This window comes from Manis pentadactyla, chromosome 8, assembly GCF_030020395.1.
Source record: "Manis pentadactyla isolate mManPen7 chromosome 8, mManPen7.hap1, whole genome shotgun sequence".
Taxonomy (NCBI): Eukaryota; Metazoa; Chordata; class Mammalia; order Pholidota; family Manidae; genus Manis; species Manis pentadactyla.
Genome location: NC_080026.1, coordinates 5675403 through 5702486, shown reverse-complemented (window position 1 = coordinate 5702486; position 27084 = coordinate 5675403). Strand labels below are relative to the sequence as shown.

At 45.3% G+C, this 27084-nt stretch overlaps 2 protein-coding genes across 3 annotated transcripts in view; both read left to right on the top strand.

Moving 5' to 3' along the window:
- Nucleotides 1-5034, top strand: part of NOSTRIN (nitric oxide synthase trafficking) — a 54180-nt gene extending 49146 nt beyond the window's left edge. For both annotated transcript variants that reach the window (XM_036884018.2, XM_057505454.1), the window contains exons 15-17: nt 224-338; nt 1417-1506; nt 3843-5034. In XM_036884018.2, the coding sequence (XP_036739913.2) occupies nt 224-338; nt 1417-1506; nt 3843-3979 (342 nt within the window). In that variant the 3' untranslated portion in view covers nt 3980-5034. The remainder of the gene's footprint in view (nt 1-223; nt 339-1416; nt 1507-3842) is intronic.
- Nucleotides 5035-15144: 10110 nt separating this feature from the next.
- On the top strand, nt 15145-25975 carry LOC118911824 (cryptic family protein 1B-like). The gene is made up of 6 exons (XM_036884356.2): nt 15145-17576; nt 17872-17921; nt 18011-18181; nt 18914-19028; nt 19224-19333; nt 25657-25975. The coding sequence occupies exons 1-6, from the start codon at nt 17515-17517 to the stop codon at nt 25776-25778; spliced, it is 630 nt and encodes a 209-aa protein (XP_036740251.2). The 5' UTR covers nt 15145-17514; the 3' UTR covers nt 25779-25975.
- The last annotated feature ends 1109 nt before the right edge of the window (nt 25976-27084 follow it).

Here is a 27084-nt window from a genome sequence, read left to right as displayed (position 1 = left end):
CACTGACTATAAAGTACAGTCATTGTCTAATTCTGAAAATGTTAAGGCTTCACAAACAAGCTCTACAGCAGTGTTTAGGAATGCATTAAATAATTTATTTATATCCTTCCCCCAAATTAAAAACAAATTCCTGAGGGAGGCAGCTGCAGAAGTGCTCCTTTGCATAAATACTTTTGATGACAGTGTTGTTTAAAATAATTTTTTTATTTGACTATTCGAACAGCAGCAGACACACAGTTACGTGAAAATATCTCGGCCTTTTCTGATGAAGAGATCAGAGAATGTGGTGAGCAGAGCGTCTTCCGGTGGGCAGAGAATTCCAAGGTCTTCCTCTGCAGGTACTCCCATGGCCAGAACAATTTGCATTTTATTTTGAGAGCCACATTGACATATATCAGTTCAAATAAATCTGTATTTGAATTAGGATTAATTTGTTAGAATTTGTAGCTTTCTGTACAAATGAAACCCAAAAATGTAACCCGAGAGGAGTCAAGAAAAGTAGAGGGTTGGGAAAATTTTTTATGATATGGAAAGGTACCTCAGATGATTGGCATCCTCGTCTTTCACACAGCCTGCAACTGGCTGCCCATGACCTTACCCCTAAGCCACTGTGAGGCGCTGTGGAGCTCTGTCTCTACAGCCTCCTAACTTCCCTGGAAACCCTGGCCTCCTCCCTGCGAGCAGCATGGTGATCGCAGGGCCTGGCCACCCTCTTTATTCAGCTACCTGACTTTATTCGTTTGCCTGTCCACACCCCCACTGCCTTTTGCCTTTCAACACACACACACACACACATGCCATTGTCTCTTGTTGTTCAGCTATGGTTACCATAGCCATGACATTCTAGTTTCTCAGTGAGAAATTGGCAAAGTGAGTTCCAGGAACACTCAGGACATTGTGATCCCTGTGGTACATTGAAGGCTCACCATTGCATTTTTGGGAACCAGTCCCATGCACACCTCGGGGTGATGGTAGGAAGCACCTGCCCCAAGGGTCCCCTGCCTGTACCTGGACGGCAAAACTTGTCTGTGTTTTCCAAAATAGGCATGCAACTACCTGATGTCGATCAAATTCATGTGGGAAACAAATCTTCATAAATTGTCATCTCTACTATTATTATTACCATTATTACTATGGTAACTTTTTCTCCAGACTTTTTATTTTCTATATTATGATACAGTTTTCCATTATATAATCTACACAGATCTTACACATGTCATAAATGGACATAATATATGTCATAAATGGTTACTAAATCAAAAAATGAATATTTTGTAAAATTATAAACTTTCCTTTTGAGGAGACTTCAATACATTTCAGCTCTGCACCACATTTCTAAATAACTAAAGAGCTTCCCAGCGAATTCATCTTGCCTACTGACAGAGCATTAGTAATTACTCTTTATTCAACTTTCAGCCTCTGGTGTGGCCCAGCTCAGCCATGGTCTTTGTAAGGCCTTATATTCTTTTCAAGCCAGGCAGGATGACGAATTGAACTTGGAAAAAGGTAAGAATCATTCTCAAATAGTTTAATCGGTTTCTGATGTTGAGACCCTTGGCTTGAATAAAACTCCTGTCTTAGTAGACCGACCTTAACAGTTTCTACCATGTTGAATCAGTTCAGATTTATAATCACCCTTCTTAGAAGATAAAGATAACGCACATCAGCAATAAAGCTCACCTTTATTCAGTGTTTACTCTGTGCCAGACGTTGTAAACACACTATTCAGTTTAATATTCATAAAAACTCTCTGATGTAGGTAATGTTACTTATTTCCATTTTATGGCTGAAGAGACAGTCATTATTTAGAACAGTTAAGTAGCTAAAGTCACAGAAGATGGTGGCTCAGGATTTGAACTCAGAAACTCAGAGTCATGCTTTTAATCACAGTGCTACACCAGGGGAGAATGTCAGTAATGAGAATAATGGGAATTATTAGAGAGGCAGCCCCTCCATTCTCTGTTTCAGAAAGCTTAACATACAAGAATGTGAAATGAGTTCCTCTCTGGGTTTATGTAAGCCAAGTTCTCGAATCCAGGTCAAAGGACTGTCAGCTTAATGTTTCTCCGACTTATCTCTCAGGAAAATGTTTTATGACCAATTTAAGGAATCAGACCCCCTTCTTTAGGCCACAGATTTTTGTTTAACATGGAAAAATATTATGTAATGATTAAACATGATTAAATAAGAAAAAATCACCGGCCTCAACTTTTGTTGTGTGTCCAGTTAGCAGCCACATTTGGATGTGAAAGCTAAGGCAGTGATCTGGAAGTGAAAAGGTTAGCGTGTGGGAGCTGAGTACCCACGAGGAGGGCGTGGTGCCCAGAGCCCACGGAAAGTCAAGTGGGTTTTGCCACCAACAGTAGGGACACCCCATATTTGCTACTGCTTGACAGGTGCTTCTTTCCAGTGGCCACTCAGAGTTCTCCAGGCAGCCACTCTTCCTTCTGGCTCAGACGAAAGTAAAGACAAGAAAAAAGGAAATACACTGCAGACCCTCTCCTCCATTTATCTCAAATCAAAGTTGCCCTTATTTAAAAGTTTTAAGTGTCACGGAAGTCACTTTGTTACCCATCATGTCATCCTTAGGTACCTACAGCAGTAACTGAATAAATGAAATGCTGTATCCCCACTTTTATATGAATAAAAATCACACTTGTCAGATGCCACCTAGAACTCAAAGTGTCCCGAGTCTGAGTAACATAATCACACAGTCACTTGACGGTCTTGTCTGCCTTCAGCTCTCTGGTGGTTGCAAATCCTACTTATCCTTTATAGCCTAAGAAAGAAGACATGGGAGGTTCAGGGAAGCTGGCAATAGATGTTAAATTATGTGTTTGAATTCCTGTTCATAGGTTGTGTCACTCTCCTGACATGAGAAAATTCCTTAGAGAGAGAACATAGCCTGAGAATAATTTGCAAGAATAAAGGGTGATTTTATAAATGGAGAATAGAAGAAGGTTTAACAGTTTCGTTTGCCTTGGAAAGAAAATCACCGGTGAAAAGAATGAAAGAAATACTGAAAAAAAAACTACCTCACAAATGATGCTCAGGATAAAGTAGCTCTTCTATCCTGACAGAAGAGGGTATTTCTATTTTGATGCACAGGAAGCAGACAGGAAGAGGGGACATTCTCTCATCAGAGAAGCACTGAGCCAGTGGGTTGGGGCAGGTTAAGCTTCAGAGTTATTACTAGCAAAACGGTATTTTTAAAAAAACAGAGAATTAGAGAAAAGCTATGTATTTCTTAGGAATTATGTTTATTTGAATCATTGTTTTAAAACAGTATTGCCTTCAAATTGACAGTTTATTAAAGTTATCTAAATTGTTGGAAGGGGGGTTCTTTTTCTGTGCAAAGCTGGGAGTTTGGAACTTTGGACTATGAAGCTGGTACATATAATGGAGAGAAGTGGTCTTGATTTTTAAAAATTTCTGATAGCTGAGACATCCTTACAGTCATCAGCATACCAAACTCTCCTGGCCACCAACATGAGAAACTCCTAGAGCACAGACACCAAGCGTCTGGTGGTGACCCGGCAGCTCTCTCCAAGGTGAGCCGGTCGGCACGAGAAAGACAGATGATCCAAGCGGTTCCGTTTCTCATGAAGGATTCCGAGGCACCACATGGCTGCCCCTATTACTCTTTTTAATATTCTCTGCATTATGCCTGCTTCATACAGAGGTGCTCAATAAATTTTGCTTCATCTGAAGCACATGCAGAAATGATGCTACCCATTAACTACTTGGAGGCAAAATCTTCTTAAGACTGTCCCACTAGTGGGCTCAGACACATGCTCACATGACGGAGACCCATTTGTCTAACTAAATGTGCATTTTCATAGGTGACATTGTGACTATACACCAGAAAAAAGAAGAAGGATGGTGGTTTGGCTCTTTAAAGGGAAAGAAGGGCCATTTTCCAGCCGCTTATGTGGAGGAGCTCCCTTCAAAGGCTGGGAACACAGCCACACAGGCATAAAACAAGATTCTGAGCACAGCGCCTTCCACACTCGGTAAACTGTACAGTGCACTGCAAATAAAGATACATGCTGTTATCTTTGCAAGTTTATCTTTCTAAGTGGGTTATGGAGACAGCACTTTGCACTTTTGGTTATTTGCTTGAAACGGAGTCAGAAGATGGAGAGTGAAGGGAGAGAGGAAAAAGATCCCACAGCTCCTAGGTGACTCCTGAGAGAAACTAGAGGTGACCCAGTACAGTCCCTGATGTGGAAGAGAGAGAGAAACAGACTGAGTGCGTGCAGGCTCACTGCCTCCCTGAAGTCACATCATTCTCTGGTAGCACAACAGAAATTAAGGCCCAGATATCCTTTTGGTCTGGGCTTGGCTGGCAGAGGCCGAGGCCAAGATCCACATGATCGAAAGAGGGGGTGGGAGGCAAAAGTCCAAATACTAGGTAGAGGGTAGAGTGGAGATCCATTCTGAGCCAGTGGCCTTCTGTGTCAGTGGCTCCTTGTATACCCTCTGCCCCGAGCTGGAGCTGCTCTCAGAGTGAGTCAGAGACGGTTAGGGACCCGAGAGTGAGAACACGGTGGACAGGAAAGGGTTAGGATGGGGGGAGTGGCTGAAACCTCGCACCTCCTTGCCTATTTGGAATCTTCATATAGCAACTCAAAAACAAGGAATTCTGCACTTCCCAGCAAGGCCATACAAAAGGAACACCCTAAACAGCTTCCTGGTGAAAGGAACTTTAAATGCTAATGTGTCTTTAATTTGGGTAGAAAGTTCTAGAACCCGATATTTGCTGTCAAAATAGAATATTTAGAAAGATGAAGATGTATGCCATTCCCTCAAACGTCCTATAAAGTTAAAAGGTTTAGAATGAGAGACTGGTGCTGCCAAACTCTTCCCGAGGGGTATCATTCCAGAATGATGAGAAGTGGTACAGTGGCTTCTTTCACATGCTTCTTCGAATGAAGTCCATAATGTTGACAGAAACAACTGGGCATGTTTACTTTTGTGTCGAATAGCAAATCTGGCATTAAAGGAGTAATTAAAATCATTCTATTACCCTCGTGTCGTGTCCCCTACCTCTTTTTCTTTAATTTGTCAGATTTTGTAATTTCCAAAAGGGATTTTTCAAACCAAGATACACATATTTTTCTGTGCTCTGCACCATTATATCCCTATAGCAGATATAACAAACACAGAGAGATTTATAAATACAGATATCAGACGTGAAGCAGATCGAGGAAAATTTGTTATGTGAGATGTAACTTAAAGCCTTTAAGTTGTAACTTAAAGGAACAAATCAGAAGTTTTAATGTCATCCTTAATGGTATATTAATGAAGGCTTTCTGCATGTGGAAAGTTGGCTGAATAATAGGCCATTAGGCCAGGAATAGAGATTTTGAATTTATATTTCCTTTTCATCTTACTTCTTTCCATTAAGCCTAGATGGATAAAAAAATTGTGTAGCAATTGAAAGCAGCCTGCACTGGGTCATTTGTATAGAGAAAGTGATGATAATGGTGGTTAGGCCCTGAAACTCTTTGGAAGTAATTTTCAAAGAAAGACACCCCTTTTTATTCATAAATCAGTTTTACTTTGTAAAAACAAAAATGGTTTTCCAGTTTTGGAATACTGCTAAAAATTATTTTTACATCTGTGATATACAGTTTTTAAAATTCAAAGAAATACTACAGTCTTTAAATAAAACAGCAATATAGTTGGGCATAACAAACATCATATAATGTTTTAGTAGGGCAAGAATTTTTTGGTTGGTCAGATGGAGATGGTACCTCTTAGATTTAGTTAAATATGGGGTGCATATTGTGAAGAGTAATGATGCGCCCAAGTCTTCCTACAGAACAAAGTTATTTTTAATATTAATACTTAAAAATGCTTGATTGTGCTTTTATAATTTTATTCCACTAAGCAATTTTGTATGTCAGAAAGTTTCTAGCAACATTAACAACCTAATATATAGGCAATAGAGGTCTGAGCCAGATTTTCACTGAAAAGATCAGAAGTTTGTTATTCTACTTTACCTCCTTTTTGGTAGAGTAAAAGCTGATATATCCATCATGCAATCAAACAGAAAAATCTATTTTATTCTTTGTGTTTTCAATTACCCATACCGATTAACATTCATAATGACAAAAGCACCTTAATCATTTTAAAGTGCCTTCTGATCCATGAAAAAGTAACATCATATTCAGTTGTGGGCAACATAAACTTCATTGTATGGTATTAAAAGGCTTAAACTGACTAGTGATATGAACATAGTTTCACTTTACTCCCCCTCCAAGAGAAGAGCCCTCTCCCCAAAGCCTTGATGGCCTTGAGGAGTAATCAGCCTGACTCGGCACACAAGTACATCAGAATCAAACTAACATGTCCCGTTATCCTTCCTGTTACTCCAGAAGAAGGTATGACCTGGGGGAGATGGGGTGGGAATGAGGGACATAGAAAGTGGGACTTGGACTTGGATCTGGCTGTGGGGACACTGCCGGGGAGGCCAGGAAGCTTTGGCAGAGAGAATTCAGCCAGCTGGCTAGAGTGTCAGGGATTCCAGTGGGCCGTGGCCCAGAGCGGAGGGCCGGGGTCCCCAGCCTCCCGCGGAGCAGCCGCAGGGCCAGGAGTGAGAGACCAGCAAGCTGCGGAGACCAGGCGCTCAGCTCAGGGAAACCAAGTGAATGGGCGAGTGCCTGCAGCTAGGAACATCTGCCCAGTGGATGCTGACCTAGGAGGTCCACAGAAACGGGAAGGAATAGGCTGGCACAGAATTAGAGCAAAAACCTGTCTCAAAGGAACTGTGGGATAAGAGAAGCTGACTGAGGAGGGGCAGCAAACTGAGCAGGCTGGAGAAAGACCTTAATTCTAAAACTCAGGACTAAGAATGATAGAGACAGGGGCAACACAGGGACTGGGGCCAGGCTAGCCAGTATGTGACATGGCAAATGTGTGGGATCTTAGCTCCCGCTGGCTGGTAAATTGAGTTTCCCCCACTCTGGCAGCCCTTCTCCAAGGCCAGCCACACTGACATAACCTTAGACTTTGTCAGAAATGAAAATTATCAGCCACCACTTTACACTCACTCAGGGACCCAGACGACTGTGACTCAACAAGCTCTCCATCCAGATGATTCGAATGTGCATTGAAGCTTGAGAACCGCCAGCTTAGGTGGATGAATCCTGAGAATATTGTCACAACTACAGCAAACGTATGAGGAAGGAGACACTGATGGAGAAAGTGGAGAAACGCCATGCACGCCGGGAGTCGGCTCTAAAGAAGGACTATCCCCTCCTTCTGATCTGATCAGGTTTTCAAGATGCGTGGCATTGGGGACGTTGCTGGGAAGTGTGTCTTCATTGTGGGGCTGCTCATGTAGGGGCCCCTTGCCTCTTTGTTCTCATGCTCTTCCTTGGCCCCAGGAAGAAGGCATAGTTTGGCCTACGTGACACTCTCTCGGAAAAGAATCATCTTCCTCTTTCTCAGCCACTTACTGGGTAATCTCATCAGCAAAAGAAAGCATGGTGTAGGGCAGAGTGTGATGCCAGAGAGCGAGAAGCGAGCAGCCGTGCCCGCTCAGTCGGTTCCTCGCGGCCCCGCTCTGCCCCGCGGCCCCCCACCTCCTGGCCTCTCCCTCCTCTGCGCCTCTGCTCCGGGGCCCCCTGACTAGGCCTGCTCAGTTGGGCCAGCTGGGTCTCCATCTCCGATCCAGCCTCTCAGCCTGCAACTGGACACGTGAAGACACATTTTACAACTTAGGAAAGAAGAAGAAAGGCCTGTGTTTATCCGGAATCTGATAACCATTTCTGATTTACCCTTAATGCTGCCAATGCTACTAACCCCTTTGCTTCCCTGAGTCTCGTCTTTCCGGCAGGGGATGTAACCGCAACACCCTCAGAAGCCGAGGAGGGAAAATGAATAAATTATATAGGTTGACTGTCACACTTCATGAAAAATGGTGGCGATGGGTTGACCTAGGGAAAATATGTCCCACCTAAAGACATTTAAAAAGTAATGCAGTACTCAGTCTTGGGTAGGGGAAATATTTGTGTACAGTATAGTAAGTCCGGAAATACCGGCACACCAAAATGTTACAATCTCCATTCTCTTACATGTTAACTGGTATTCTTCCACCTCTGTAATGCTTCATGGGGCCCTAGTATACTTAACAGAATATTTGATTAATCAGAACATTTTAAACTATACTAGATAAGCTGAATTGGCCAAAATAAACCAAAGCACTTTTTTAAGTTGCTTCTTTCATAAGAGAGTATTGAGTGAGGCTCCTGACTGAATTTTATTCCATGTGAAAAATGCCTCAAAATTTAAATTTGCTCCCATTTTTTCCTAAGATCACACCAAATTTTTCTTTTAAAATGATTAATGAGCAGCCACCACGTGTGAAGGTTTGACTCCTAGAATCCCAGAGGTAGGAAGCTGTTTCAGAGACCACAGAGCCCAGCTCACTGGCTCACTGACTCACTCTTTCATTCATGCTTTCACATGGCCACTTACTCTTTGAATATTTTAGCGTGGAGTGCCACATACTGGGCTAAATGATAAGGAGTCAAAAAATAAGTAAACCTGGCTCTACACTTGAAGTGTTCACAATCTAGAGGAAAAGACAAAAGTGGAAACAAAATACTACAGTGCAATGTAGAGTAATTTACAGGTACCAAGTCATGATTGAATTGGGTGATTTTCCAGTTTTTAAAAACTTTTCCAAGGAGGACTATACAGACACTAAAATTTCCCTTTTAAGTGTGGCTTATTGAATTAGATAAATGTGGAGTCTAGCAACAGGCACCACATTCAAGTGTTGAAACACCTTCAGCACCCCCAGGTTTTCTCTCTGCAGTCAATCCCTGCCCCCCCACCCCCGGCCCCCAAGCTGCTGCTCGTGTGCATTCTAAAGTGTACTTTTGTCTTTCTAGGATGTTGAATGGATGAAATCATACAGTCACCTTTTTATAATTGTTTATTTTGCTTACCGTGATGTTTTTGAGTTTCATCCACATTTTTGTATGTGTCAAGAGTTCTTGCCTTTATATTGTAATTCCATCGTGTATACATAGTCCTACTTCAGCTGACGAACATTTGCGTTGTTTCCACACTAGTCCCCTTAGCTGGGGTTTGCTTTCCAGTTTCATTTACCTAAGGGGAAACTGTAGTCCCGAAGATGATCCTCCTTCTGGCGTATTGTCAGAAGGTCAGTAGTAGCCTGACCCACCTCACAGTGCCTACCTACATCATTCACTCCACTTCATCTCACCTCTTAAAATGTAGGCATTTTACCATCTCACATCATCACAAGAAGGGTGAGTACAATAATTTGAGAGAGAGAGAGAGACCACATTTACGTAACTTTTACTAGAATATATTGTTATAATTGTTCTACTTATTATTGTTAATCTCCTACTATTCCTGATTTATAAATTAAACTTTATCACAGGTATTGTAGGAAAAACATGATTGGGTACTGTCTGCTATTTCAGGCACCCACTGGGGGTCTTGGAAAGTATCCCCTGTAGATACGAGGGGGACTACTCTATTTTGTTGGTCATAATGAACAATGTTGTTACAAACATTCATGATCAAATTTGGGGAGGACATGTTTTCACTTCTCCTGGGGAGGTACATAGACTTAGAATTGTGAAGTTTATATTTAACTTTTTAAAAAACCCTACAAATTGTTTTCCAAAGTAGCCATATCATTTTGCATTTCCACCAGCAGGGCATGAGAGTCCTGGATTTGGCCTATGCTTGTCTGTACTTGATATTACCAGTCTTTTAAATTTAGCCATTCTAGTGGGTGTGTTTTAGTTCCACTGTGGTTCTAATTTGTATTTGTCTAGTGACTAAGGATGCTGAGCATCTTTCCATGTGCTCGCTGGCTATGAATTTACTGTTCTCATCCAATACGTAGCAGGTTTTCATGAGTAAACACTTCCTCAAGGTGGTGCTTGCATTTGAAAGGGTTGCTGCATACTCTGAAATGGTTGTTTTAATCATTTGTCTGGTTTTTTATTTGTTTCTGTGGGAACATAATAACCCACCCCCTTATCAGGAGTAGGGCCTTTGAACTGGATTTTGAAGGATAAATAGAAGTTATTGTATAAAGTGGTTGGGGCACTATAGACCTGTCAATAAATACTAGATCTTTAAAGACAATGAGTCCTTTTCCTCAATGAGCCTTTGGTCTCTTTTATAAGAGAAACAGACCAGGAAACAAACCCAGTACTGAGATGAATGCTGTGCAATAAGGGCCTGTCAACAAGGTCGTGAGAACATTGAGGAGGGATATCAATTGGTATCAAGGAAGTCGGGGGAAATCCAAGCAGTAGTTAGGCAAGCGGGGCAGGTGGGGTGAAGAAGGGATGGGCGGAGGAGAAAGAAGGCACTGTACCCAACCGCTTGAAAATACACGCCGATAAAAACCGATCATATACTATGCCACAAAGCAAGTTTCTAGAAATTTTCTGACCACAAAGAAGTCAAAAATCATTAAGGAAAAGAACTGAAAAAACCCTGTACATTAGGATAACATTACATATGTGTGCCTGCATGCATACAAGCATACTTGTGCATACACACACACACCCTTCTAAATAACCCATGGTCAGAGAAGAAATCTTAACAGAAATCAGAAAATGTTAGAAATAAAAAATAAGAATGCTACTACAGTAAGTAAGCTATAGCAAGTAAGTAACTATAATAAGCACAAAACACATCAAGTAAAAATGTCAGGTCGGGGGTAGCTTATGGGATGGAAAGAAATGGGATACATTGTCTGTTCAAGAACATCAAACTTACACAGAGTCTTTATGAAATAAAAAACTAAAAGAGGATTTAGTAGTTTAAGAATAGAGCCTTCACTGAATTAGGCCATGAAGCATGCACACACCACTGTCAACCTCCTCAAATACAGAAACTCCTGTGTAATCTGTGAACAGGTACTAAACATGAAAGAGGAGACAAGCCCTTAACAAGATAAGCCTACTGGGAAGTGCTTGGACAGGCCAAAGGGCAGCTTAAAGAAAGCACATAGTTTATACCTAGGAAATTTCATATTAAGTGACCTTTTTGAACTAACACTAGCCCCCAAAACAGCCAAGCTCAAGTAACACAAACAAAATACTTACTCAAACTTAAAAGTATAGGAGATAGAAGTTTTTATAGACACTATGGAATACCCTAAGGGGCTGGTGAAAGAAATACTGAAAGAACTAATAGAATAGTTTACTCCTGTCACCTTTTGCATAATGAGTTAACTAGAACTTTTAAGAAAGAGAACTTAAATTAAATATCCCCAAAAGAACAGTTGATAAAATGAACTCATTTATGAGGCAAAGCAGAAGATCACTAGGCAGACATGAAAAGCCTAAGCAGCCTGGTGATAGTTGGCTGTAGAGAGGAAAATTTTAGTTCAACTTTAAATCTATCTAAAAAACCCCAGTAATTCAAATGTAAACTTAAATTATATGTTGTATCATTGTATATATGTTTTGGATCATATATAGGTAAGGTACAGCTTTTGAGACCCAGGGCAAAGCCTTCCTTAGAGATTATAAACAAGACCTGGTTGGCGAAGAGCAGCCTCCAATTAAGAGCTCGAGCTCAATGGAACATTCATCTTACTTCCAAAATAAAACTAACTCTTATTATAGCACTGGACTAATCTACTAAAGAATAGAAGCAATTCTGTTAATATGAGTAACGATAGTTCTCCTTGCATAAGCTTATGTCAGAATGGATGTCCACGAATGATTACAAACAAGATAAACCTAACAATTAATAATTTAACAAGTCAACTGTTAACCCAGCATAGCTGGGATATGCAATTAGGGAGAGAGTAAAGTAAAAGGACCTCAGCAAACACAAACCCTGTGAGGTTGTACACTGTAATTGACTATATCCCCTCTGCTGTCCTTTTCATCCTTGTGACTTATTTATTTTATAATTGAAAGTCTGTATCTCTTTATCCCCTCAACTATCTCTCCGTCCCACCTCCCCGCTCCACTGTGGCAACCATCACTCTGTTCTCTGTGTTTATGATTTTATTGTTGTATTTGTTTTGTTTTTTGATTCCACACATAAGTGAAATCACATGGATTTTGACAAATGACAGTTACTATTAATCAAAGAAATAGTGCACAGAAATACCACAGGAAAAGGACCAAACTGAATCCCACCATTCCAACATCCAGTAATACACGTAAGTGACGTGAAAGAGTTGGGAGCCGGCTGTCTGGAGACAGGGCGTTACTGAGCTTCGTGGAATTTATGTGCATTCTGTGCACTACTAGCCCACCATCCAGAGCAGCGTCCAGCACACAAGGATGCAGCCATGCGACTGCCTGACTCTTGGTGACCTCTGGAAAAGAGACTGCCTTTGCCCAAAGGGGGGTGGTCAGGATTCCTCATCTTGTCCATACTTCTGAAGACTATTTTAAATTTAAGAATAGAGAGAAAAAGCTTGGGCTGTTTGCAGTTTCACGGGCATTTGTCTTGTTGTCTCAACTTAGATTGTCAGCTCCTTGAGACAGAGACCAAAATCTCCTTCCAGAAGTCAGCAAACTTCCTATAGAGCCACACAGTAAATGTTCTAAGCCTTAGAGGCCAAGAGGCAACATCGATGATATTAAGTATATCCTATGTAACAACTTTCACTGCATAATACACACAATGCTTTGCCATCTAGTCAGATTACAAAAATAATCCATGCTTCAATGGGCCTTAAAAAGTCCACTTCCCTCTTTGTTTTGACATGATGGGCATAAACACATTTTAATCAATGAACAAAAACATGTCATTTTTTTTTTCACTGTTCCAGTTACTAGGGCTGCATAACAAATTATCACAAAATTTATTGGCATGAAATAGCCTTTTATTACGCTCACAGAGTTTGGACAGGACCCAGCAGAATGGCTCACACCGTCTGTGCCTGGCAGGGGGCTGGGCCCACCTGGAGGCCGGTCATTCCTCTCTGGTGAGAGGTGCTGGCACAGGCCTTGGCTGCTCTGAGGCCATCTGTCTGGCCCAGCTGGACGTCACCTTCCCTGTCCTGCAGGAGGGAAGGCTGAGGCCCAGCAGGTGCAGGGGGATGACGGGGTGAGGGGAGCCCTGCATGTGACCCACACAGGATCACCGTGTTCTGCCCTCAGTGGTTGGCCATTGAAAGAATATAGAAGAAAAAGAATTCCAACCTCTTCTGCCTGTATACTTTTATCTCTTTAAAGGTCTCATTTTGTTTGAATGACTAAAACTATTTTAGTGACAATGAGCTCAAAGGGTTTTCTCTCATTGGTTTGTTTTGGTTTTGAGACCGCAAGGACAAGTCCACAACTTGGCCGGCGTCTCCGGCTTGTCATCAGCGGCTCCGCCATGCAGCTCAGGCTCGAGCCTTGAAAATATGGACCCTCCCTGGCTCGAGGTTAACCGGAGCCCTCTTTTCAGGTCAGAGCCAAAAGCTGGGGTGCTGGGGGCACACAGCTCACCATGGTTGTGGGGGGGGGGATTCAGAATTTAACGAAAGGCTTGGAAAGGGGACTGCAGCAAAGTGCCAATCCCACAGATTCTCAGCATGTGCCTCCAGCTTCCCTCCCAAGGGTGGCGGGGGTTCTGTCCTTCCCCCTTCAACTTGGGCGCGGGCTGGTGAGCGTTCCAACTAACAGAGAGGCAGGAAGGATGCCGGGTGATGGGTAGGAAACTGCCTGGCTGGCTGTTTGGAGACGTTGCTCTTTGAGAAGCTCCGATTAGCCCCAACAGAGAGATTCCCCTCACATGAAATATCTAAAATTTGTAAGTTCATAGAGACAAAAAGTAGATTAGAGGTTACCTGGGGCTGAGTAGGCAGGCAATGGGGAGTTATTGTTCAATGGGTACAGAGTTTCTTTTGGCAATGGAAATGTTTTGAATTGGTGGTGATGGCAGAACAACATTGTGAATGTAACTAATACCACTGAATTGTACACTTAAATGTGGTAAAATGGCACATTTCACTATGAACTGAATTGCGTCCCCCAGATTCAATGTTGAAGGTTAAATTCCTATGTAACTCCCAATGGGATGATATTTTGGTGATGGGGTTTTGGGGGAGTTTAGATCAGGTAATGAGGGTGGGGTCCTCAAGATGGGATTCGTGCCTTTATCAGAAGACCAGAGAGCTTGCTCCTGGCCCCTCTTTCTGCTGGGTGTAGGACACAGTGAGAAGGCAGCAGTGTGCAGAGCACGAAGACAGACATTATCAGGTGTGGCACCTCGGTCTTGGACTTTCCAGCCTCCAGAACTGTAAGAAATAAATGTGTGTTGTTTAAGCCATTCAGTGTGGTATTTTGAGCTAAGACATTTTGTGTGTCTATATTTTATCACAAAATAAAGACAGTTGTATTCCTAAACACAAGCAGCAGAGAGAAGAATTAAATAATAAAAAGAATACCATTTACAGCGAAATACAAATATATAAATCACCTAGGATTAATCTAAAAAAAAAAAAAGACACAGCAGCAGGTGGCAATTTCCTCTGCGCCGGAGGTCTTCCGTTCCTGCTCACGCACCCTGCAGGCTTCTTCTGTAACATCTGTCCGATTCAAGTCTTCCAAAGATGGACTTCAGTTGTAAGCCTCAGCTGCCTTACTTTTTGAGTGGAGATAATAATAGATGTGGATAAGAAAGCTAATAGTATTTCAGGGCAGTGCCAATGGGAGTGATTTTTAGGTTCTCTTTCATGTTTTTCTGCACTTCCCAAACTAACACTGGAACGTGTTACATTTTTCATAATCAGAGAAGAACACTGGTTGGTAAATATGTGCTGAGGACGTGCTCTTTTCTCTTACTGCCCACTTGATCCCGAACTAGCGCAGCAGGACTTCCTGGAAGGGCGGGCCTCCGCCTCCCCTCCTGGGGCTGTCTCTGCTCCGGCTCCTCTCACATCGCAGGCCCTGGCCCGCACCTTCTTCTGCCCTTCCGTCCCTAGAGACCTCTGTGGTCCTTGCTGGCATTCCGGCAAGAGTTCCCCCCCTCCAACAGTGAGCACCCCCAGCGCTGCCATCCCCCGGAGCCACGCAGAACAGGGGCAGAGCTACAGTCTTCGCTGCACACTGCCATCGCCTGGGCAGGTTAAAACCGTGGCGCTGGGCTCCGCCTGCCCAGGGATACTGAGCAAAGGGCTTGAGTGTGGTTTCAGCACGGTTTTGGAGCTTCCCAGCGAGCAGCACAAGCCAGTTTTAAAGTCACTCTCAGAGAATTCCTTCACACCTAATTTGCTGCAGAGCATTTTCTTCTGTCTTGTTTGATGTCCTGAGGAAACAGGGCGGGGGGCGAGGGGTGCTGCACTCCAATCCTGGGACGGGGGGCGTCCAGATTCCCACACTTTGCAGCTCAAAAGGAGTCAGGAGTTCCACTGGAGGTCTGATGTGCAAGTTGGCTCCAGTCTTATCTGTTTACAACTGATAAGAAGAAAGCGGACCTTCCCGGGAGCAGGGGGTCCGCCTGCTCACCCCCCCACCCCCGCCTCCAGCGGCTCCCAGGCAACCCCTTCCAGCTGGGCCTTGTTAGCCAAGCAAACCTGGGCTCCTCTGTGGTGAAATGCAAAACTCTTTTTCTAAGACCATTAAGTAAAGGAGAACAAGTGACAGGATGCTGAAAAATAGGTCTCAGCAGCTTTATCACCCCAAGGCCCTCAGCCCTTGCCCCGCTAGCTCTGACTTTAGAGCTTGAGCAAACAGCCAGAGATGGGACATTCCTTCGCTATTTCTAGCCTCTCAATCTGGTCTTGCTGGCAACACATTTCTCCTCTTTCTGTTTCCATTTATAAAAATGTGTATTTTCAAAACCTTATTTGACACAGGAAATATGAAGTCTGAGACTTGCTTTAAAAAACTCCCCAAGAAAAAAGTATGGGGGAAATGAGATAAGACTAGCAGAGTTTGATACCTAATTGTTGAACTTGACTTGACTGGATCACTATCCTAGTGTTTTGCATATGTTTGAAAATGTCCACAATACAAAAATGAGATGAAAAAAACTGTGGGCGAAATCAGGTTTTGATACTACTTTTAAAACGTTGATGTTATCAGAAAGGTTTGGATTCAATATCATCCTGTAAACTGGATGGTTTTAAAACTTCTTACTCAAAGAAATACCTTCCTTGGCTTTGTGTACAACCCATTTTATTTACATAGAAGTTTCTATTGATTTAAAGTCACAAAATGTACTTTTATATATAAGTAAATTATGCAGTTAACAAGCAATAACCATTAAGTTTAAAAGTGTATTTGTCATGACTCCCATTACAGAGGTTTCATGAAGGCGGGAAGCGTCATTCTCTACATATTCTTCTGGTCGGGACCTGGTCCTGGCAGCCCACAGAGCCAGTCTTTGGGGAGCCTCACAGCCGCCACACTCATCAGCTCCCTGTTCCTTTATTTAACAGCCTCTTTAATAAACCTCACATTTAAAGGTTTAAAAAATTAGATCAGTATCAAAGACTAATTCATCTTTGGAAGAAGCATGCTACTTTTAGAAAGCAGGTTTTAAATTAAAATCACAGACTAATTTGCACCAGAGCTGCAAGGTGTAGTCCTCCTTAGTGCTGATAAAAGGGCCCCAGTCCCCATTTTGGCAAATAGAAAAATTGAGACTTGAAAGGCCCCAAGTCATTCCTTTCTTGGATGCAGAGCAGGCTCAGGCAATGGTGGGCGGCAGTTACCCTGTGCTCCATGGTCTTCAGATACGAGCACCCTGCAGGCTTCAGCTCATAGAGTCTGTGCATCTCAGTGTTTGTCAGAGATCTAGCTGCCACAAGGGATTTCGATTCTAAGCCTCGGCTGCCTCATCTTTACATGGTGGAGAAGGGTGCTGTATTAAGTGGGTAATATATATGACACATTCACCAACATGCTGGACCCAGAGAAAAAGTTCAGCCCGTGGAAATACCAATACATCTTCAGAAAGAAGAAAGGGGGTGTTGAAATGTCTCCTTTTATATTCATGATCCCCTCTGGTTCCATCCCACACAGAGGCTCCCTTCTCTAGCTCACCATCTCCCAGTACAAGGAATACAAAATATAAAACCTCCATGTTCCTAGGAAAACTTTTTGTTCCTGTTGGGGTTTTAATTTTTTGGTGTTTGTTTTGTTTTTTTCAGTGAGGGAAAGGCTTGTTGCCATGGTCACCAACGTGTCACGTCAGGGGTTGACCACTCTGCTGCTGTCAGCACTGTAAACACCATCCGGGAGAGAGTCAGAGCAGGTCTCCACCCTCTCCTCCACCCCCTCCAGCTGGGCTCATTGAGGGACAGTCCCTGAAGCTCTGCATGGGGCCTGCCTGTCACGGCAGGCCATCCCCTAACCAGCTTCCACAGCAGAACTCAGAGGTCCCCTTGAGGTCTGGTGGCTAGGCAGAGGGTAGGAAACATCGACACCTTCCTTGCTAACCCACCCAATGTCCTGATGCAGGTGTTCCAGGACCTGGACTGAGGATACCTTCAAATACAAAAGCTGTTCAGACTCAACTTCTTGCAAACTGATCTTCAGTGTACTGATGAAAGGAGATTCTCATTCCAGACGTGTCAGTGGGAGAATGACCTGGAGACACCCTGTTAGGTAAGGACAGAGATTATCCAGATTTCAGAGCCAGGAGGGGTGTTTAAAAGCCTCCAGAATAAATTGCAGTGCATGCAGGATTGTTCCCCTTTTTTGGCCCCAAAATCTTTCTAAGGGACTACAACATGTATCAAAATCTACCAGTTACAAAATGATCATCTAATATTTCTTATACAGTAAACACTGTACATACTTATGTATTAATAGACTAGTGCATTACCTTTTATACACATACAAATTCCTACTTATACTTTTTTGCATTTTAAATGTCATTTATTTTCTTTAAATATTCTAGGCTTCTGCTTATGATCAGTTTGGCATTACAGATCATTCATTCTGGAAACAGTAAGAAACATTTTATTTATAGTCTTAGTTTTTATTGCCTATTTGTTTCTTAATCATTATCAGACTCATGTTTTCAATGGTTTTAAAAGGCTATCAAATAGAGAAGCATAAAGGTAATACAGAAGAAATTAACAATGCGACCACCCAGAAACTCCAGCTGAAAACGCTCAACTGGACCTTGAATAATTTCAAGGAGGTGAATGCCAGCGCAGAGGGCTGGAGTCCGGATTCACCACCCTACTCCTGGTCTCTGGAAGAGCGTAAGTCCCGAAGCCACCACAGGGCCTTAGCGGGCATCCCAGTCAGTGGACAGGAGTTTAAGAACTGAAAAAAAAACTAGAATTGATTAAAGATAAAACGGGAAACCCAATAAGAGAGTATTTCATCATCCTCAAATGATGACGTACTATAAAGTGAAAATGTCTCCTAGTGAGGTGTTATTTTACTCTGAAAAAAGTTTTACTATTTCATTGGTGGAACGTTGCGTTTGCTCTCACAAGGGTGTTTTTCTGCAGGTCCAGAGAACTGTGATTTAAATGTATTTAAAACAAATAACCCCACTCAAGGTAATAGCGGACCGTTGCTTGACTTCAGACTCTCAGGCTCCAGATCCCAGGTCCCCAGGGGTCCCCCTGGCGGGGCGGGGAGGGGGGCTGGCGTCACCGCACCCGTGGGTGGTCCCCGACCCGGAGGCCTGTCTTGAATCACTGCCTGGGAAGTCACAGCCTGACTTTAACATGTGAAAGGAAGAAAGTAAGAACCCCCCTAGCAGGGGCTGGGTTTCCCGTCGCGGCCCGGGGCTCGTTTCTGACCGCTCGCACCTCTGCAAGTTTGTTTTTCATCCTACAATTAACAAGCAGGGTTGACTTGGGCAAACACACCTAGCAGGGGGCTGATTTTATTGCCTCCTCGGGGGTGTCTCGTCCGGCCTGAGCCGCGCGGGTCCGACGCATGGCCTCGGGGCGGCGCTGACTCCCGGGCGACCCCCACAGGTGCGCCCCCGCGGCCGCGCTGCTGCAGGAACGGCGGCACCTGCGTGCTGGGCAGCTTCTGCGTGTGCCCCGCCCCCTTCACCGGCCGCCACTGCGAGCACGACCAGAGGCAGAGGTGGGCGCGGGGCGCCGCGAGCGCGGGGCAGTGAGCGGGGCGCGCGGAGGTGGGCGTCGGGCCGGCGGGCGCGGGGCAGTGAGCGGGGCGCGCGGAGGTGGGCGTCGGGCCGGCGGGCGGGGAGCGGGGCCGTGAGCGGCGGGGCCGGCCGGGTGCAGGGCGCGCGCCGCCTGACGCGGGTCTCGGCCTCCCCAGCGAGTGCGGCGCCCTAACGCACGGAGCCTGGACCTTCCGCGGCTGCCGCCTGTGCAGGTGCTTGTTCGCAGCCCTGCACTGCCTCCCGCGCCAGACACCCGGCCGCTGCGGTAAGACGCCCCGCGCCCCGGGCCCACAGTCCGCGCACGCAGGCAGTCGCTCCTGTATACACGCCGACCCACAGAGCTGTGCCTGTGCCAGGCGACGCGGGAATGAGCCTGGGCTGATTCATAGCTAAGGAGCGTCACGTTCGTTGTGAATCACCTAGTGTATTATCATCACTATTTAAAAATTCATCCCGGCTGCTGGGTTTACACATGATTTCCAAAGTGTCCTTTACACTGAGCAGGACTTTGGGGGCACACCAGCTGGTGAGCAGAGGGAACCTCGCGGGCAGGCCCCGACCCATCTTCTCAGCGGTGCAGTGGGGAGGGCGCTGCAGCAGCCCGGACGGCTGGGTGGCCGAGCGCCGCCCCTCAGGGCTCCCCGGGAAGGAAAGGGCCAGGCCGGCCACACGTATTAAAGCAGCGGGGTGCAGAGAGTGCACCACTCATTTGTGGAGATTCTGAGCTGTGACCAACTCAACATCAGTGTTTCCACTATGAAACTCGGTGAGGAACATGAATTTGCTGGGCCAGAAAACAGATGTGACGCTCTGCTGCTGGGCCATCCCCTTGGGCAGGGTCCAGGGACGCACTAAAGAAGGCGCAGCATTTCAGCTCATGTCCTGTGCCCTGCCGCTTCTTCAGCAGCTCTGTCTGGGCCTCCAGTGAGGGGCTCAGTCAAGGAAGGCAGGCCACTCGGCCTCTTTGTCGGCTCTGGTGGGCTTGGCCCTGCAGTGGGAAGTTAGCCGCCAAGCCCACATTCCTGGTCCTCCTCCATGTCACTCAGCCTCGGACAGATCCTGCCGCCCCAGGGCAGTCCTCGTGGAGGCAGAGCCCTTCAGCCCACTTCCCAGCCCTGTCCCTGTCAGAGGGCAGTGGAAGGGCAGCACCGGAGGAGCTGAGACCTTCAAGTCACCTTCCTCCCCCTCCTGTCCTCTTCTGCAACCTGGGCTAGGATGAGCAGTCAGGGGACTCTCTCGGTGCAGGGGCAGCCACTCAACCCTTTCTGCCCTTCCATCTCAGCCAGCTCTGCGTGGTTGTGATTAAACTATAAAGCAGGGTGGTTGTGATTAAACTATAGCAGAATGTTGAACTTCTCCCTCCCTCCTTCTCTCGTGCCTATCACATTTCCCGAAGCCCTCTTTCTCCTGCTGGACTCTCCACTCGCTGAGCCTATGCCCTGGGTGCCCCAGAGAAAGGAGGAGCAAATTCGGGGACAGGTATCAGAGCTGCAGCTGGGGCCTGTGCGGCCCTACTCCAAAGGAGGTCATTTCCCACCTGCCACTGGCCTCCCTGGGCTCCGGCAGTAATGCGGGGAATGGGCCAGCTGAGATCATTTCCGGTCTCCTGTTCCAGGCCAGCTGCGGTTCTGAACGGCAGCACAGGGACTAGGTTCCAGGATATCTGCTCACTGTTTTACATCCTTGCATCCTTGGAAACACCCAAGGCTGGGACTGCTGTCTGCCAGGGACCATGACAGTGGCTCCAAAAATGTGGCTGCTGCTCATTAAAGTCGGAAGAAAGCAGTCGTCTTTCAGAGTAATTTTGTCAGGTTTAGAAAGGGCAGTAACACCTTGCACTCTGTCTTCTCCATCCTGCTTTGGGGCAGGTGGTGGTGGTGGCTGTGCTGACGGTGGTTATGAGGAGGTGAGGATGCTGATCGTGAGAACTGTCTTTGTCAGCGCTCCGTATATTTCAGGCATTCTGTACACTTAATATGCTCAATGCTCACAATGGACGTTATTTATATTTGAGGAAACTGAGGCCTAGTTAACTCCCACAGCTAATAAACTGGGTCTGATTCTTCTTTTTATTGAAGATATAATCATGAGAGGCTAGTTAATGTAGAAACAATATGTTTTGTAATAACATTTAATTATTTAAAATATTGTAAATATCATAGCATTTAGTATAAACATTGACATAATATATAATTAATGTCAATCTACAGATAAAATTGCTACCATTTACAGATAAGCATACTCCTAAACTGTCACATTTTTTTTTGAGCTATATTGACATATAACATTGTATTCGTTTCAGGTGTACAACATGATTTGATATTTGTCTAATGAAATGATAACAGTAAGTCTGGTTAATGTCTATCAGCACATATAGTTACAGATTTTTTTTCTTATGATGAGAGCTTTTAAGATCTCTTAGCAACTTTCAGATATACAATATGGCATAATACTATGTTGTGTATATTTTATACTATATATAAATAATATATTGCATATATAAAAATGATACTATATAATATAAATAATACTGTATTATATGTATACAATATAGTATTAACTATAGCCCCCAGTGCTGTACATTACAATCCCTATGAGTTATTTATAACTGGAAATTTGTACCTTTTGACACCCTTCACCCGTTTCACTCACCCCCCACCCACTGTATCTATGAATTAAGATTCTGCATATAAGTGAGATCATATGACATTTGTCTTTCTCTGTCTCATTTAACATAGCCTAATGCCCTCAAGGTCCATTTAGGTTGTTGCAAATGACAAGATTTCCTTCTTTTTAATGACTGAATAATATTCCTCTGTGTGTGTGTACGGGTGTGACATTTTCTTATTGATTCACCCATAGATGGGTATTTACATTGCTTTCATGTCTTGGCTATTGTAAATAATGCTGCAGTGAACGTGAGGGTGCATATATCTTTTCAAGTTAGCATTTTTTTTCCTTTGGGTAAATACACAGAAGTGGAATTGCTGGATCACATGGTAGTTCTATTTTTAATTTTTTAAGGAAACTCCATCCTGGTTTTCATAGTGGCTGCACCAGTATACATTTCCACTAACAGGGCACGAGGGCTCAGGGTCTGATTCTTAACCAGTGTGCCATTCCTGTACTCTTCTTATAAGAATAATTATTAATACAAAGTAAAAGATATTTTTGATAGTGTTACTTAGAATGTTGAAAATTTGGCTATGTTCTAAATCCAACAGCAGAGTAATAGGTAAATAAATGTTTTAAATCATTTAATGGGATATTATGATGATTTTGCTGATTATATGAAAGAATGGAAAACCATTTCACAGTGTAACTGTAATGGCAGGAAAAGACACATGTGGGTGGGGAATTACAAACCGGCAACAACTGCTACAAAGTCATGGCCCTGAGGCTCCTCCAGGGCTGTGGACTGTCTCCAGGGCCCTCCTTGCTCTGAGGTTCTGTGGGTCCAAGAATGACGAGCTCTCTCAATCCCAAATAGAATGCCTACCCAAGGGCATATTTTTTCATTCTGATTGAGAAGAACACTATTTATTCTCCAATCTCCTCATATAAAATGAGGATAACCTGCTCTCCACCCATACACAGTTGTTGAAAGATAAAATTTAAGCAGAAGAATCTTGTTTGTTGATGTGAGCTAGTTGCAATTTTTCTGTTCCATGACCTAAAATAATACTTTGCTCATAATAATTCTATGCAATTATTAAATGGATGACCTTTGACCCCTTAGTTACAAAAAAACATCGTATAAGCCATTACCTGGTATTATTATATTACAATTAAAAGAACTCATTTTTAGTGTTGTAAAAGCAATATACTTTAGACAGGTAACTATTATTCTACCATTTTCTTCATTTAAAGTTTTAATTATGCCTTTGAAGAGGCAATGTAGTGCAATAGAAAAGCATGGGAAATCTCTCCAATACTTGTTATAACATGTCTTATTTTTATGAAAGGTAAAATATCTTGTTTGTGCTTCATTCTTAGCTGTAAAACTGGAGCTGAATATTTACCCCATTGTTTGTTAAGATGAAAAGGCAGTGTACCTGTTACATATTATGCACAAATAAAACTAGTATTTATCATCATCACCATCAACAGTATTCAGGCAGTGCAATGAGGTTAGAATTATATTATAATCTAACACTTAAAAACAAATTGATTGATGTGTGCATTTGATTGAAATTAATGGGCATTAAATTAATTAGGGTAAAAAAAAAAAAGGAATGGTAAGCTGTGAGCTAGCAGGGGCCTTTGTTCAGTCCTTGAGCCACCCCAAGGGCTCATTACACCAAAGGGTGTTTCTTCCTCACATAGCCCCAAGAACCAGATTAATGTTCTAAATTTAGAATTTAATGATACAACAAAGTAGCAAACTTAAGTGCCTCCAGAGATAAACAGTTAATGTAAATAAATGTCAGATTGGGGTCAGGTTAAGCCTCACCTCATGCTTCAAACTAAATTAAAAAAAAATACATTTCTGGTACCAAGCAACCAACAAGCCAACAGGCTAGAGCCAGCCCATGGGCCTGTGGGGAGGACGGCCTCCCAGGTCCTGGCCCCAGCTGCCCGAGCCGTGGGCACACTGACCAGAGGAACGAGGTCTTTGTCAGGCCCTCCCTGGACGTTCTTCTGTAATAGGTGTCGGTCCATTGAAGCGGCTTCTCTGGGCATCCCAGCAGGAGAGGAAGCCACCTGGCAGATTGGAGAGTGTTGGGAACGCTGGTCTGGACCTCACACTGAAACCTGATGGTATCTTCAGGGTGGTCTCCAAATCTCCCACTCCGTCAGCAGAAACAACCGAGCATGTTCCCCATTCAGTGGTGGTGACACAGCTCCCATGCTGAGCATGGACAGGCTTCGCTTCCGTCTTCCTTTCCATGTATGCATGAGACTAACACACAGGACAAAAACCCAGTGGTTTTCAGACTATGTGAAGTCTTAAAAAGGGCTTTTGAAGGGCATATAAATAAAGTCCCAGGTTACAGAAGGTCAGCCATCTGCAGCAGAGTTGCCTTTCTGGCATGGCGTAAAATCATGGTGGGCCACAGAGCCACTGACAATAAAAATGACTAAAGCTAACTTTTAAATATCCCTATAAATATGTAATGGAAGCTCTAATATTTTCTTTCTAAGCTCAGTGGCCTTGAGCCCCTGCGGCAGAACACCATGTGGGGAAGCCCCAGTTTAGGGGACTTTGCTTGAGGAGCTGATTCGGTCTAACCGAATTCACAAAGCTGCCTAAAACAACAGCCTTTGAGTTTGCGTACAGGAAATGACTGCCAGCGGGGTCTGAATCCTTCCGCCCTGTGGGCAGCCCGTCCCCTGCTACCAGGGCAGTCAGCACCGGACCTCAGTGTGGGCCGGACCCTTTCTCACCTGAACAGCTGCTTCTCATCTGTGAACACCTGCCGTAGTGTCACTTTTCTGCAGCCTTCTCTGGGCCCAGTGTTAGGGTTCCTGTTTTGTGGGGTTCTGGTACCCTGAAACAACCCTCTCCCAAGCTGGGGTGGTGCAGGAGAGTGTTGCCCGGGACTGGAATGGGCCTAAGTCTGGCCTCCTGGATGGCCCACTGCAGCCCACCATGAACAGGTACAGAGGGGTCCCTGCTGTGGTTGCGTGTCTTGGCCAGTACTTGTTAAGTTCCTCCATTTCACGCCCTCCTCAGGTTCTCCCGTTCCGAGGAGCACCTCCTGGAGGTATCGCAGAGGACAAGGCTGGGCAGGCTTATCTAGGGGAGGCCAGGCTGGCCTCTGTGAGAAGCCCTGGGGAGAGGTTCCCTGCAGCTGGGCCCTGCCCTGGCCATGCCTGGAGGGTTTGCCAGTGTCATAGGTTCATCACCACTGGGGACTTTAGCCAAGACCCCTGTTGATCCCACTACCCCAGAGATTCAACAACTACCCCAGAGAAACCCAACAACTGTGGGCTGGGGTCCCAGCCATATAGAAAGCCAGGCGCAGGGGCCCTTAGAGCTCAGAGCCCCACTGGCAGAGAGCCGGGCTGGGACGGCGGGGAAGGGGCTGTGTGTGGCCCCCACTGGGGCACCTTCCTTGTAACTTCCTTTGTGGGAGTATCAGCGTTGCTGGGGTTGGGGGTGGGTGTGGGGCGGTGCTTTCCTCTTGGTTGATAAGGAAGGGGTTCCTAGTCAAAGAAGTAGTGTTGGGACTAATTTGGGGGACAGTTGGACCTTCTTTGCAACAGGACAGCAAGCTGCTGCACTGGATTCGCATCAGATCTGGGCGCCCGGATCGCTGAGTGACGTGGTGTGGAGCTCGCGGACACTCCCGTGGGCAGCTCCTGTGCTAAATGGCAGGCGCTGAAGGGCCTTCTCTTAGCCTTAGAAACAGTGAGCAGATTCTCCCGAAGTCTCCAAGCTCCACAGGAGATCCGCCGCTGCCGGCCGCGTGCAGGACCAGGGCCGCTGGAAGCCGCAGCGGGCGCCCCCTGCGCGTGTGCCCCGCGGCCCCCCGTGGGCGGGGCAGAAAGGGCCTCACCTGAGCAGGTGCAGGCGGTGCGCCGCGGCCTCGCGGGGCCCACGGGCCACACAGCGCCCCGTTCACTCTCCGGATTTCTTTTCAGACCTGAAAGACTTGCTTGCCTCCCGCCCCAACGGACAGTGCAAGCAGCGCACGCCGGGTTTGCTCCTCCTCCTGCCCGGCTTCCTCCTGCGGTGCCTCCTGGGTGACGCGGGCGCCTGCTGACCCGACGCTCGGGGCCCACCCGCACTTCTGCACCCCAGGCCCAGGGCGTCCCCAGCACAGCAGGAGCAAATGGCCCATGGGAAAGTCAGGCGTGGTGCATCCTCTTTAATTTTCTGTTGTAAGGAATTTGTTTTGTTTCCTATAAACTGAAGTATTAGATGAATATTTTTGTTTAATAAACGTTTTTGTGAACTAGCCTTCCTTGCTTCCCTAAGCCTTATTTCAAGGTATACGACTCAGAGGCAGGAGTGACCCTGGAGGCTGGGGCTGGCTGACCCTGAAGGGGCTCTGACCGCCTGAGAGCAGAGGGCACCCTCGCCCGCCCAGGTGGCAGCCCCTCTAAGAGCCTGTTGACCTCACATAGGTGGGCAGCATGGCATTCGTTAAGTCACTGTCTCCCTCAGAATCCCTAAGTCCTTGGGAGGCAGGGACAGCCCCACGTGTGTCTCTAGCACCTCTGGGTCTGACAAAGAGCAGCTGCCCAAAAAATGCTCCTGAGATGGAGAAGGGAAGGCAGGAAGGGAGGGGTTAGGGGGACTGGGGACTAGGGGCAGCCAGGCCCGCCTATACCTCCTTTTCTCCAGCTTCCTCAGGGCAACGAGCACCTCGTGGGATTATCCCCAACATCTCCGTAAAAGGGGAAGATTCTACACAGCCACCCACTGTAAAGGCAAGATGAGGAGAGAACTCACCCAAGAGGTCAGAGCCGCAGGCCCCAGGCCGGCCATGCTCCCCGTAGGGCCCAGTCTCCGGGGAGCCAGCCAGGCGACCTGCAGCCACAACCCTCAAATCTGAGCCCCAGTCTAAATGGAGTATGTGTGAAGAATTGGGGAAAAGCAAGGGGGACTGAGGGGCCTCCCTTCCCACCAGTCACACAGGACTCAGGAGTCCAGCTTTTCTGCTGTGGGTTTGTTGGCTGTGAGCTCTCTGCTGGTTAATCACAGCCCTGTTTGGACAGATGCCACAGCTAGAAATCGGAGGAGTGGAAACAAGGAGAATGTTGCAACTTCCTCGGGTAAACAAATCAGAATAAAAAGGAAAGAGACTCTGAAATAGTAGCCTGAACGAATTGATCAAAATATTGATATTTTATTGATCTTATAGAATTTCATTTAAAATATCTAAAGCTGAATTCAATGGAAATTCCATCACAGGATTTATTGCCCAGGTGATGCAAAGCTACACGTCCTGGAGGCTTTGGTGGACAGAAAAGTGTCTTTCCGTCAGCACCTGCCCCAAGACCGCTGTGCAGTGCTCGACTGTGCAAATGCTGCCCCGCGGTGGTTCTGACGCCCTGGGTGCTTGA

Coding starts and splice junctions, on each gene's coding strand:
- LOC118911824 (XM_036884356.2), top strand. CDS start 17,515: ATGAAAGGAGATTCTCATTCCAGACGTGTCAGTGGGAGAATGACCTGG. Junction 19,029..19,223: donor GAGCACGACCAGAGGCAGAG/GTGGGCGCGGGG, acceptor CGGCCTCCCCAG/CGAGTGCGGCGCCCTAACGC. Junction 19,334..25,656: donor CCAGACACCCGGCCGCTGCG/GTAAGACGCCCC, acceptor ATTTCTTTTCAG/ACCTGAAAGACTTGCTTGCC.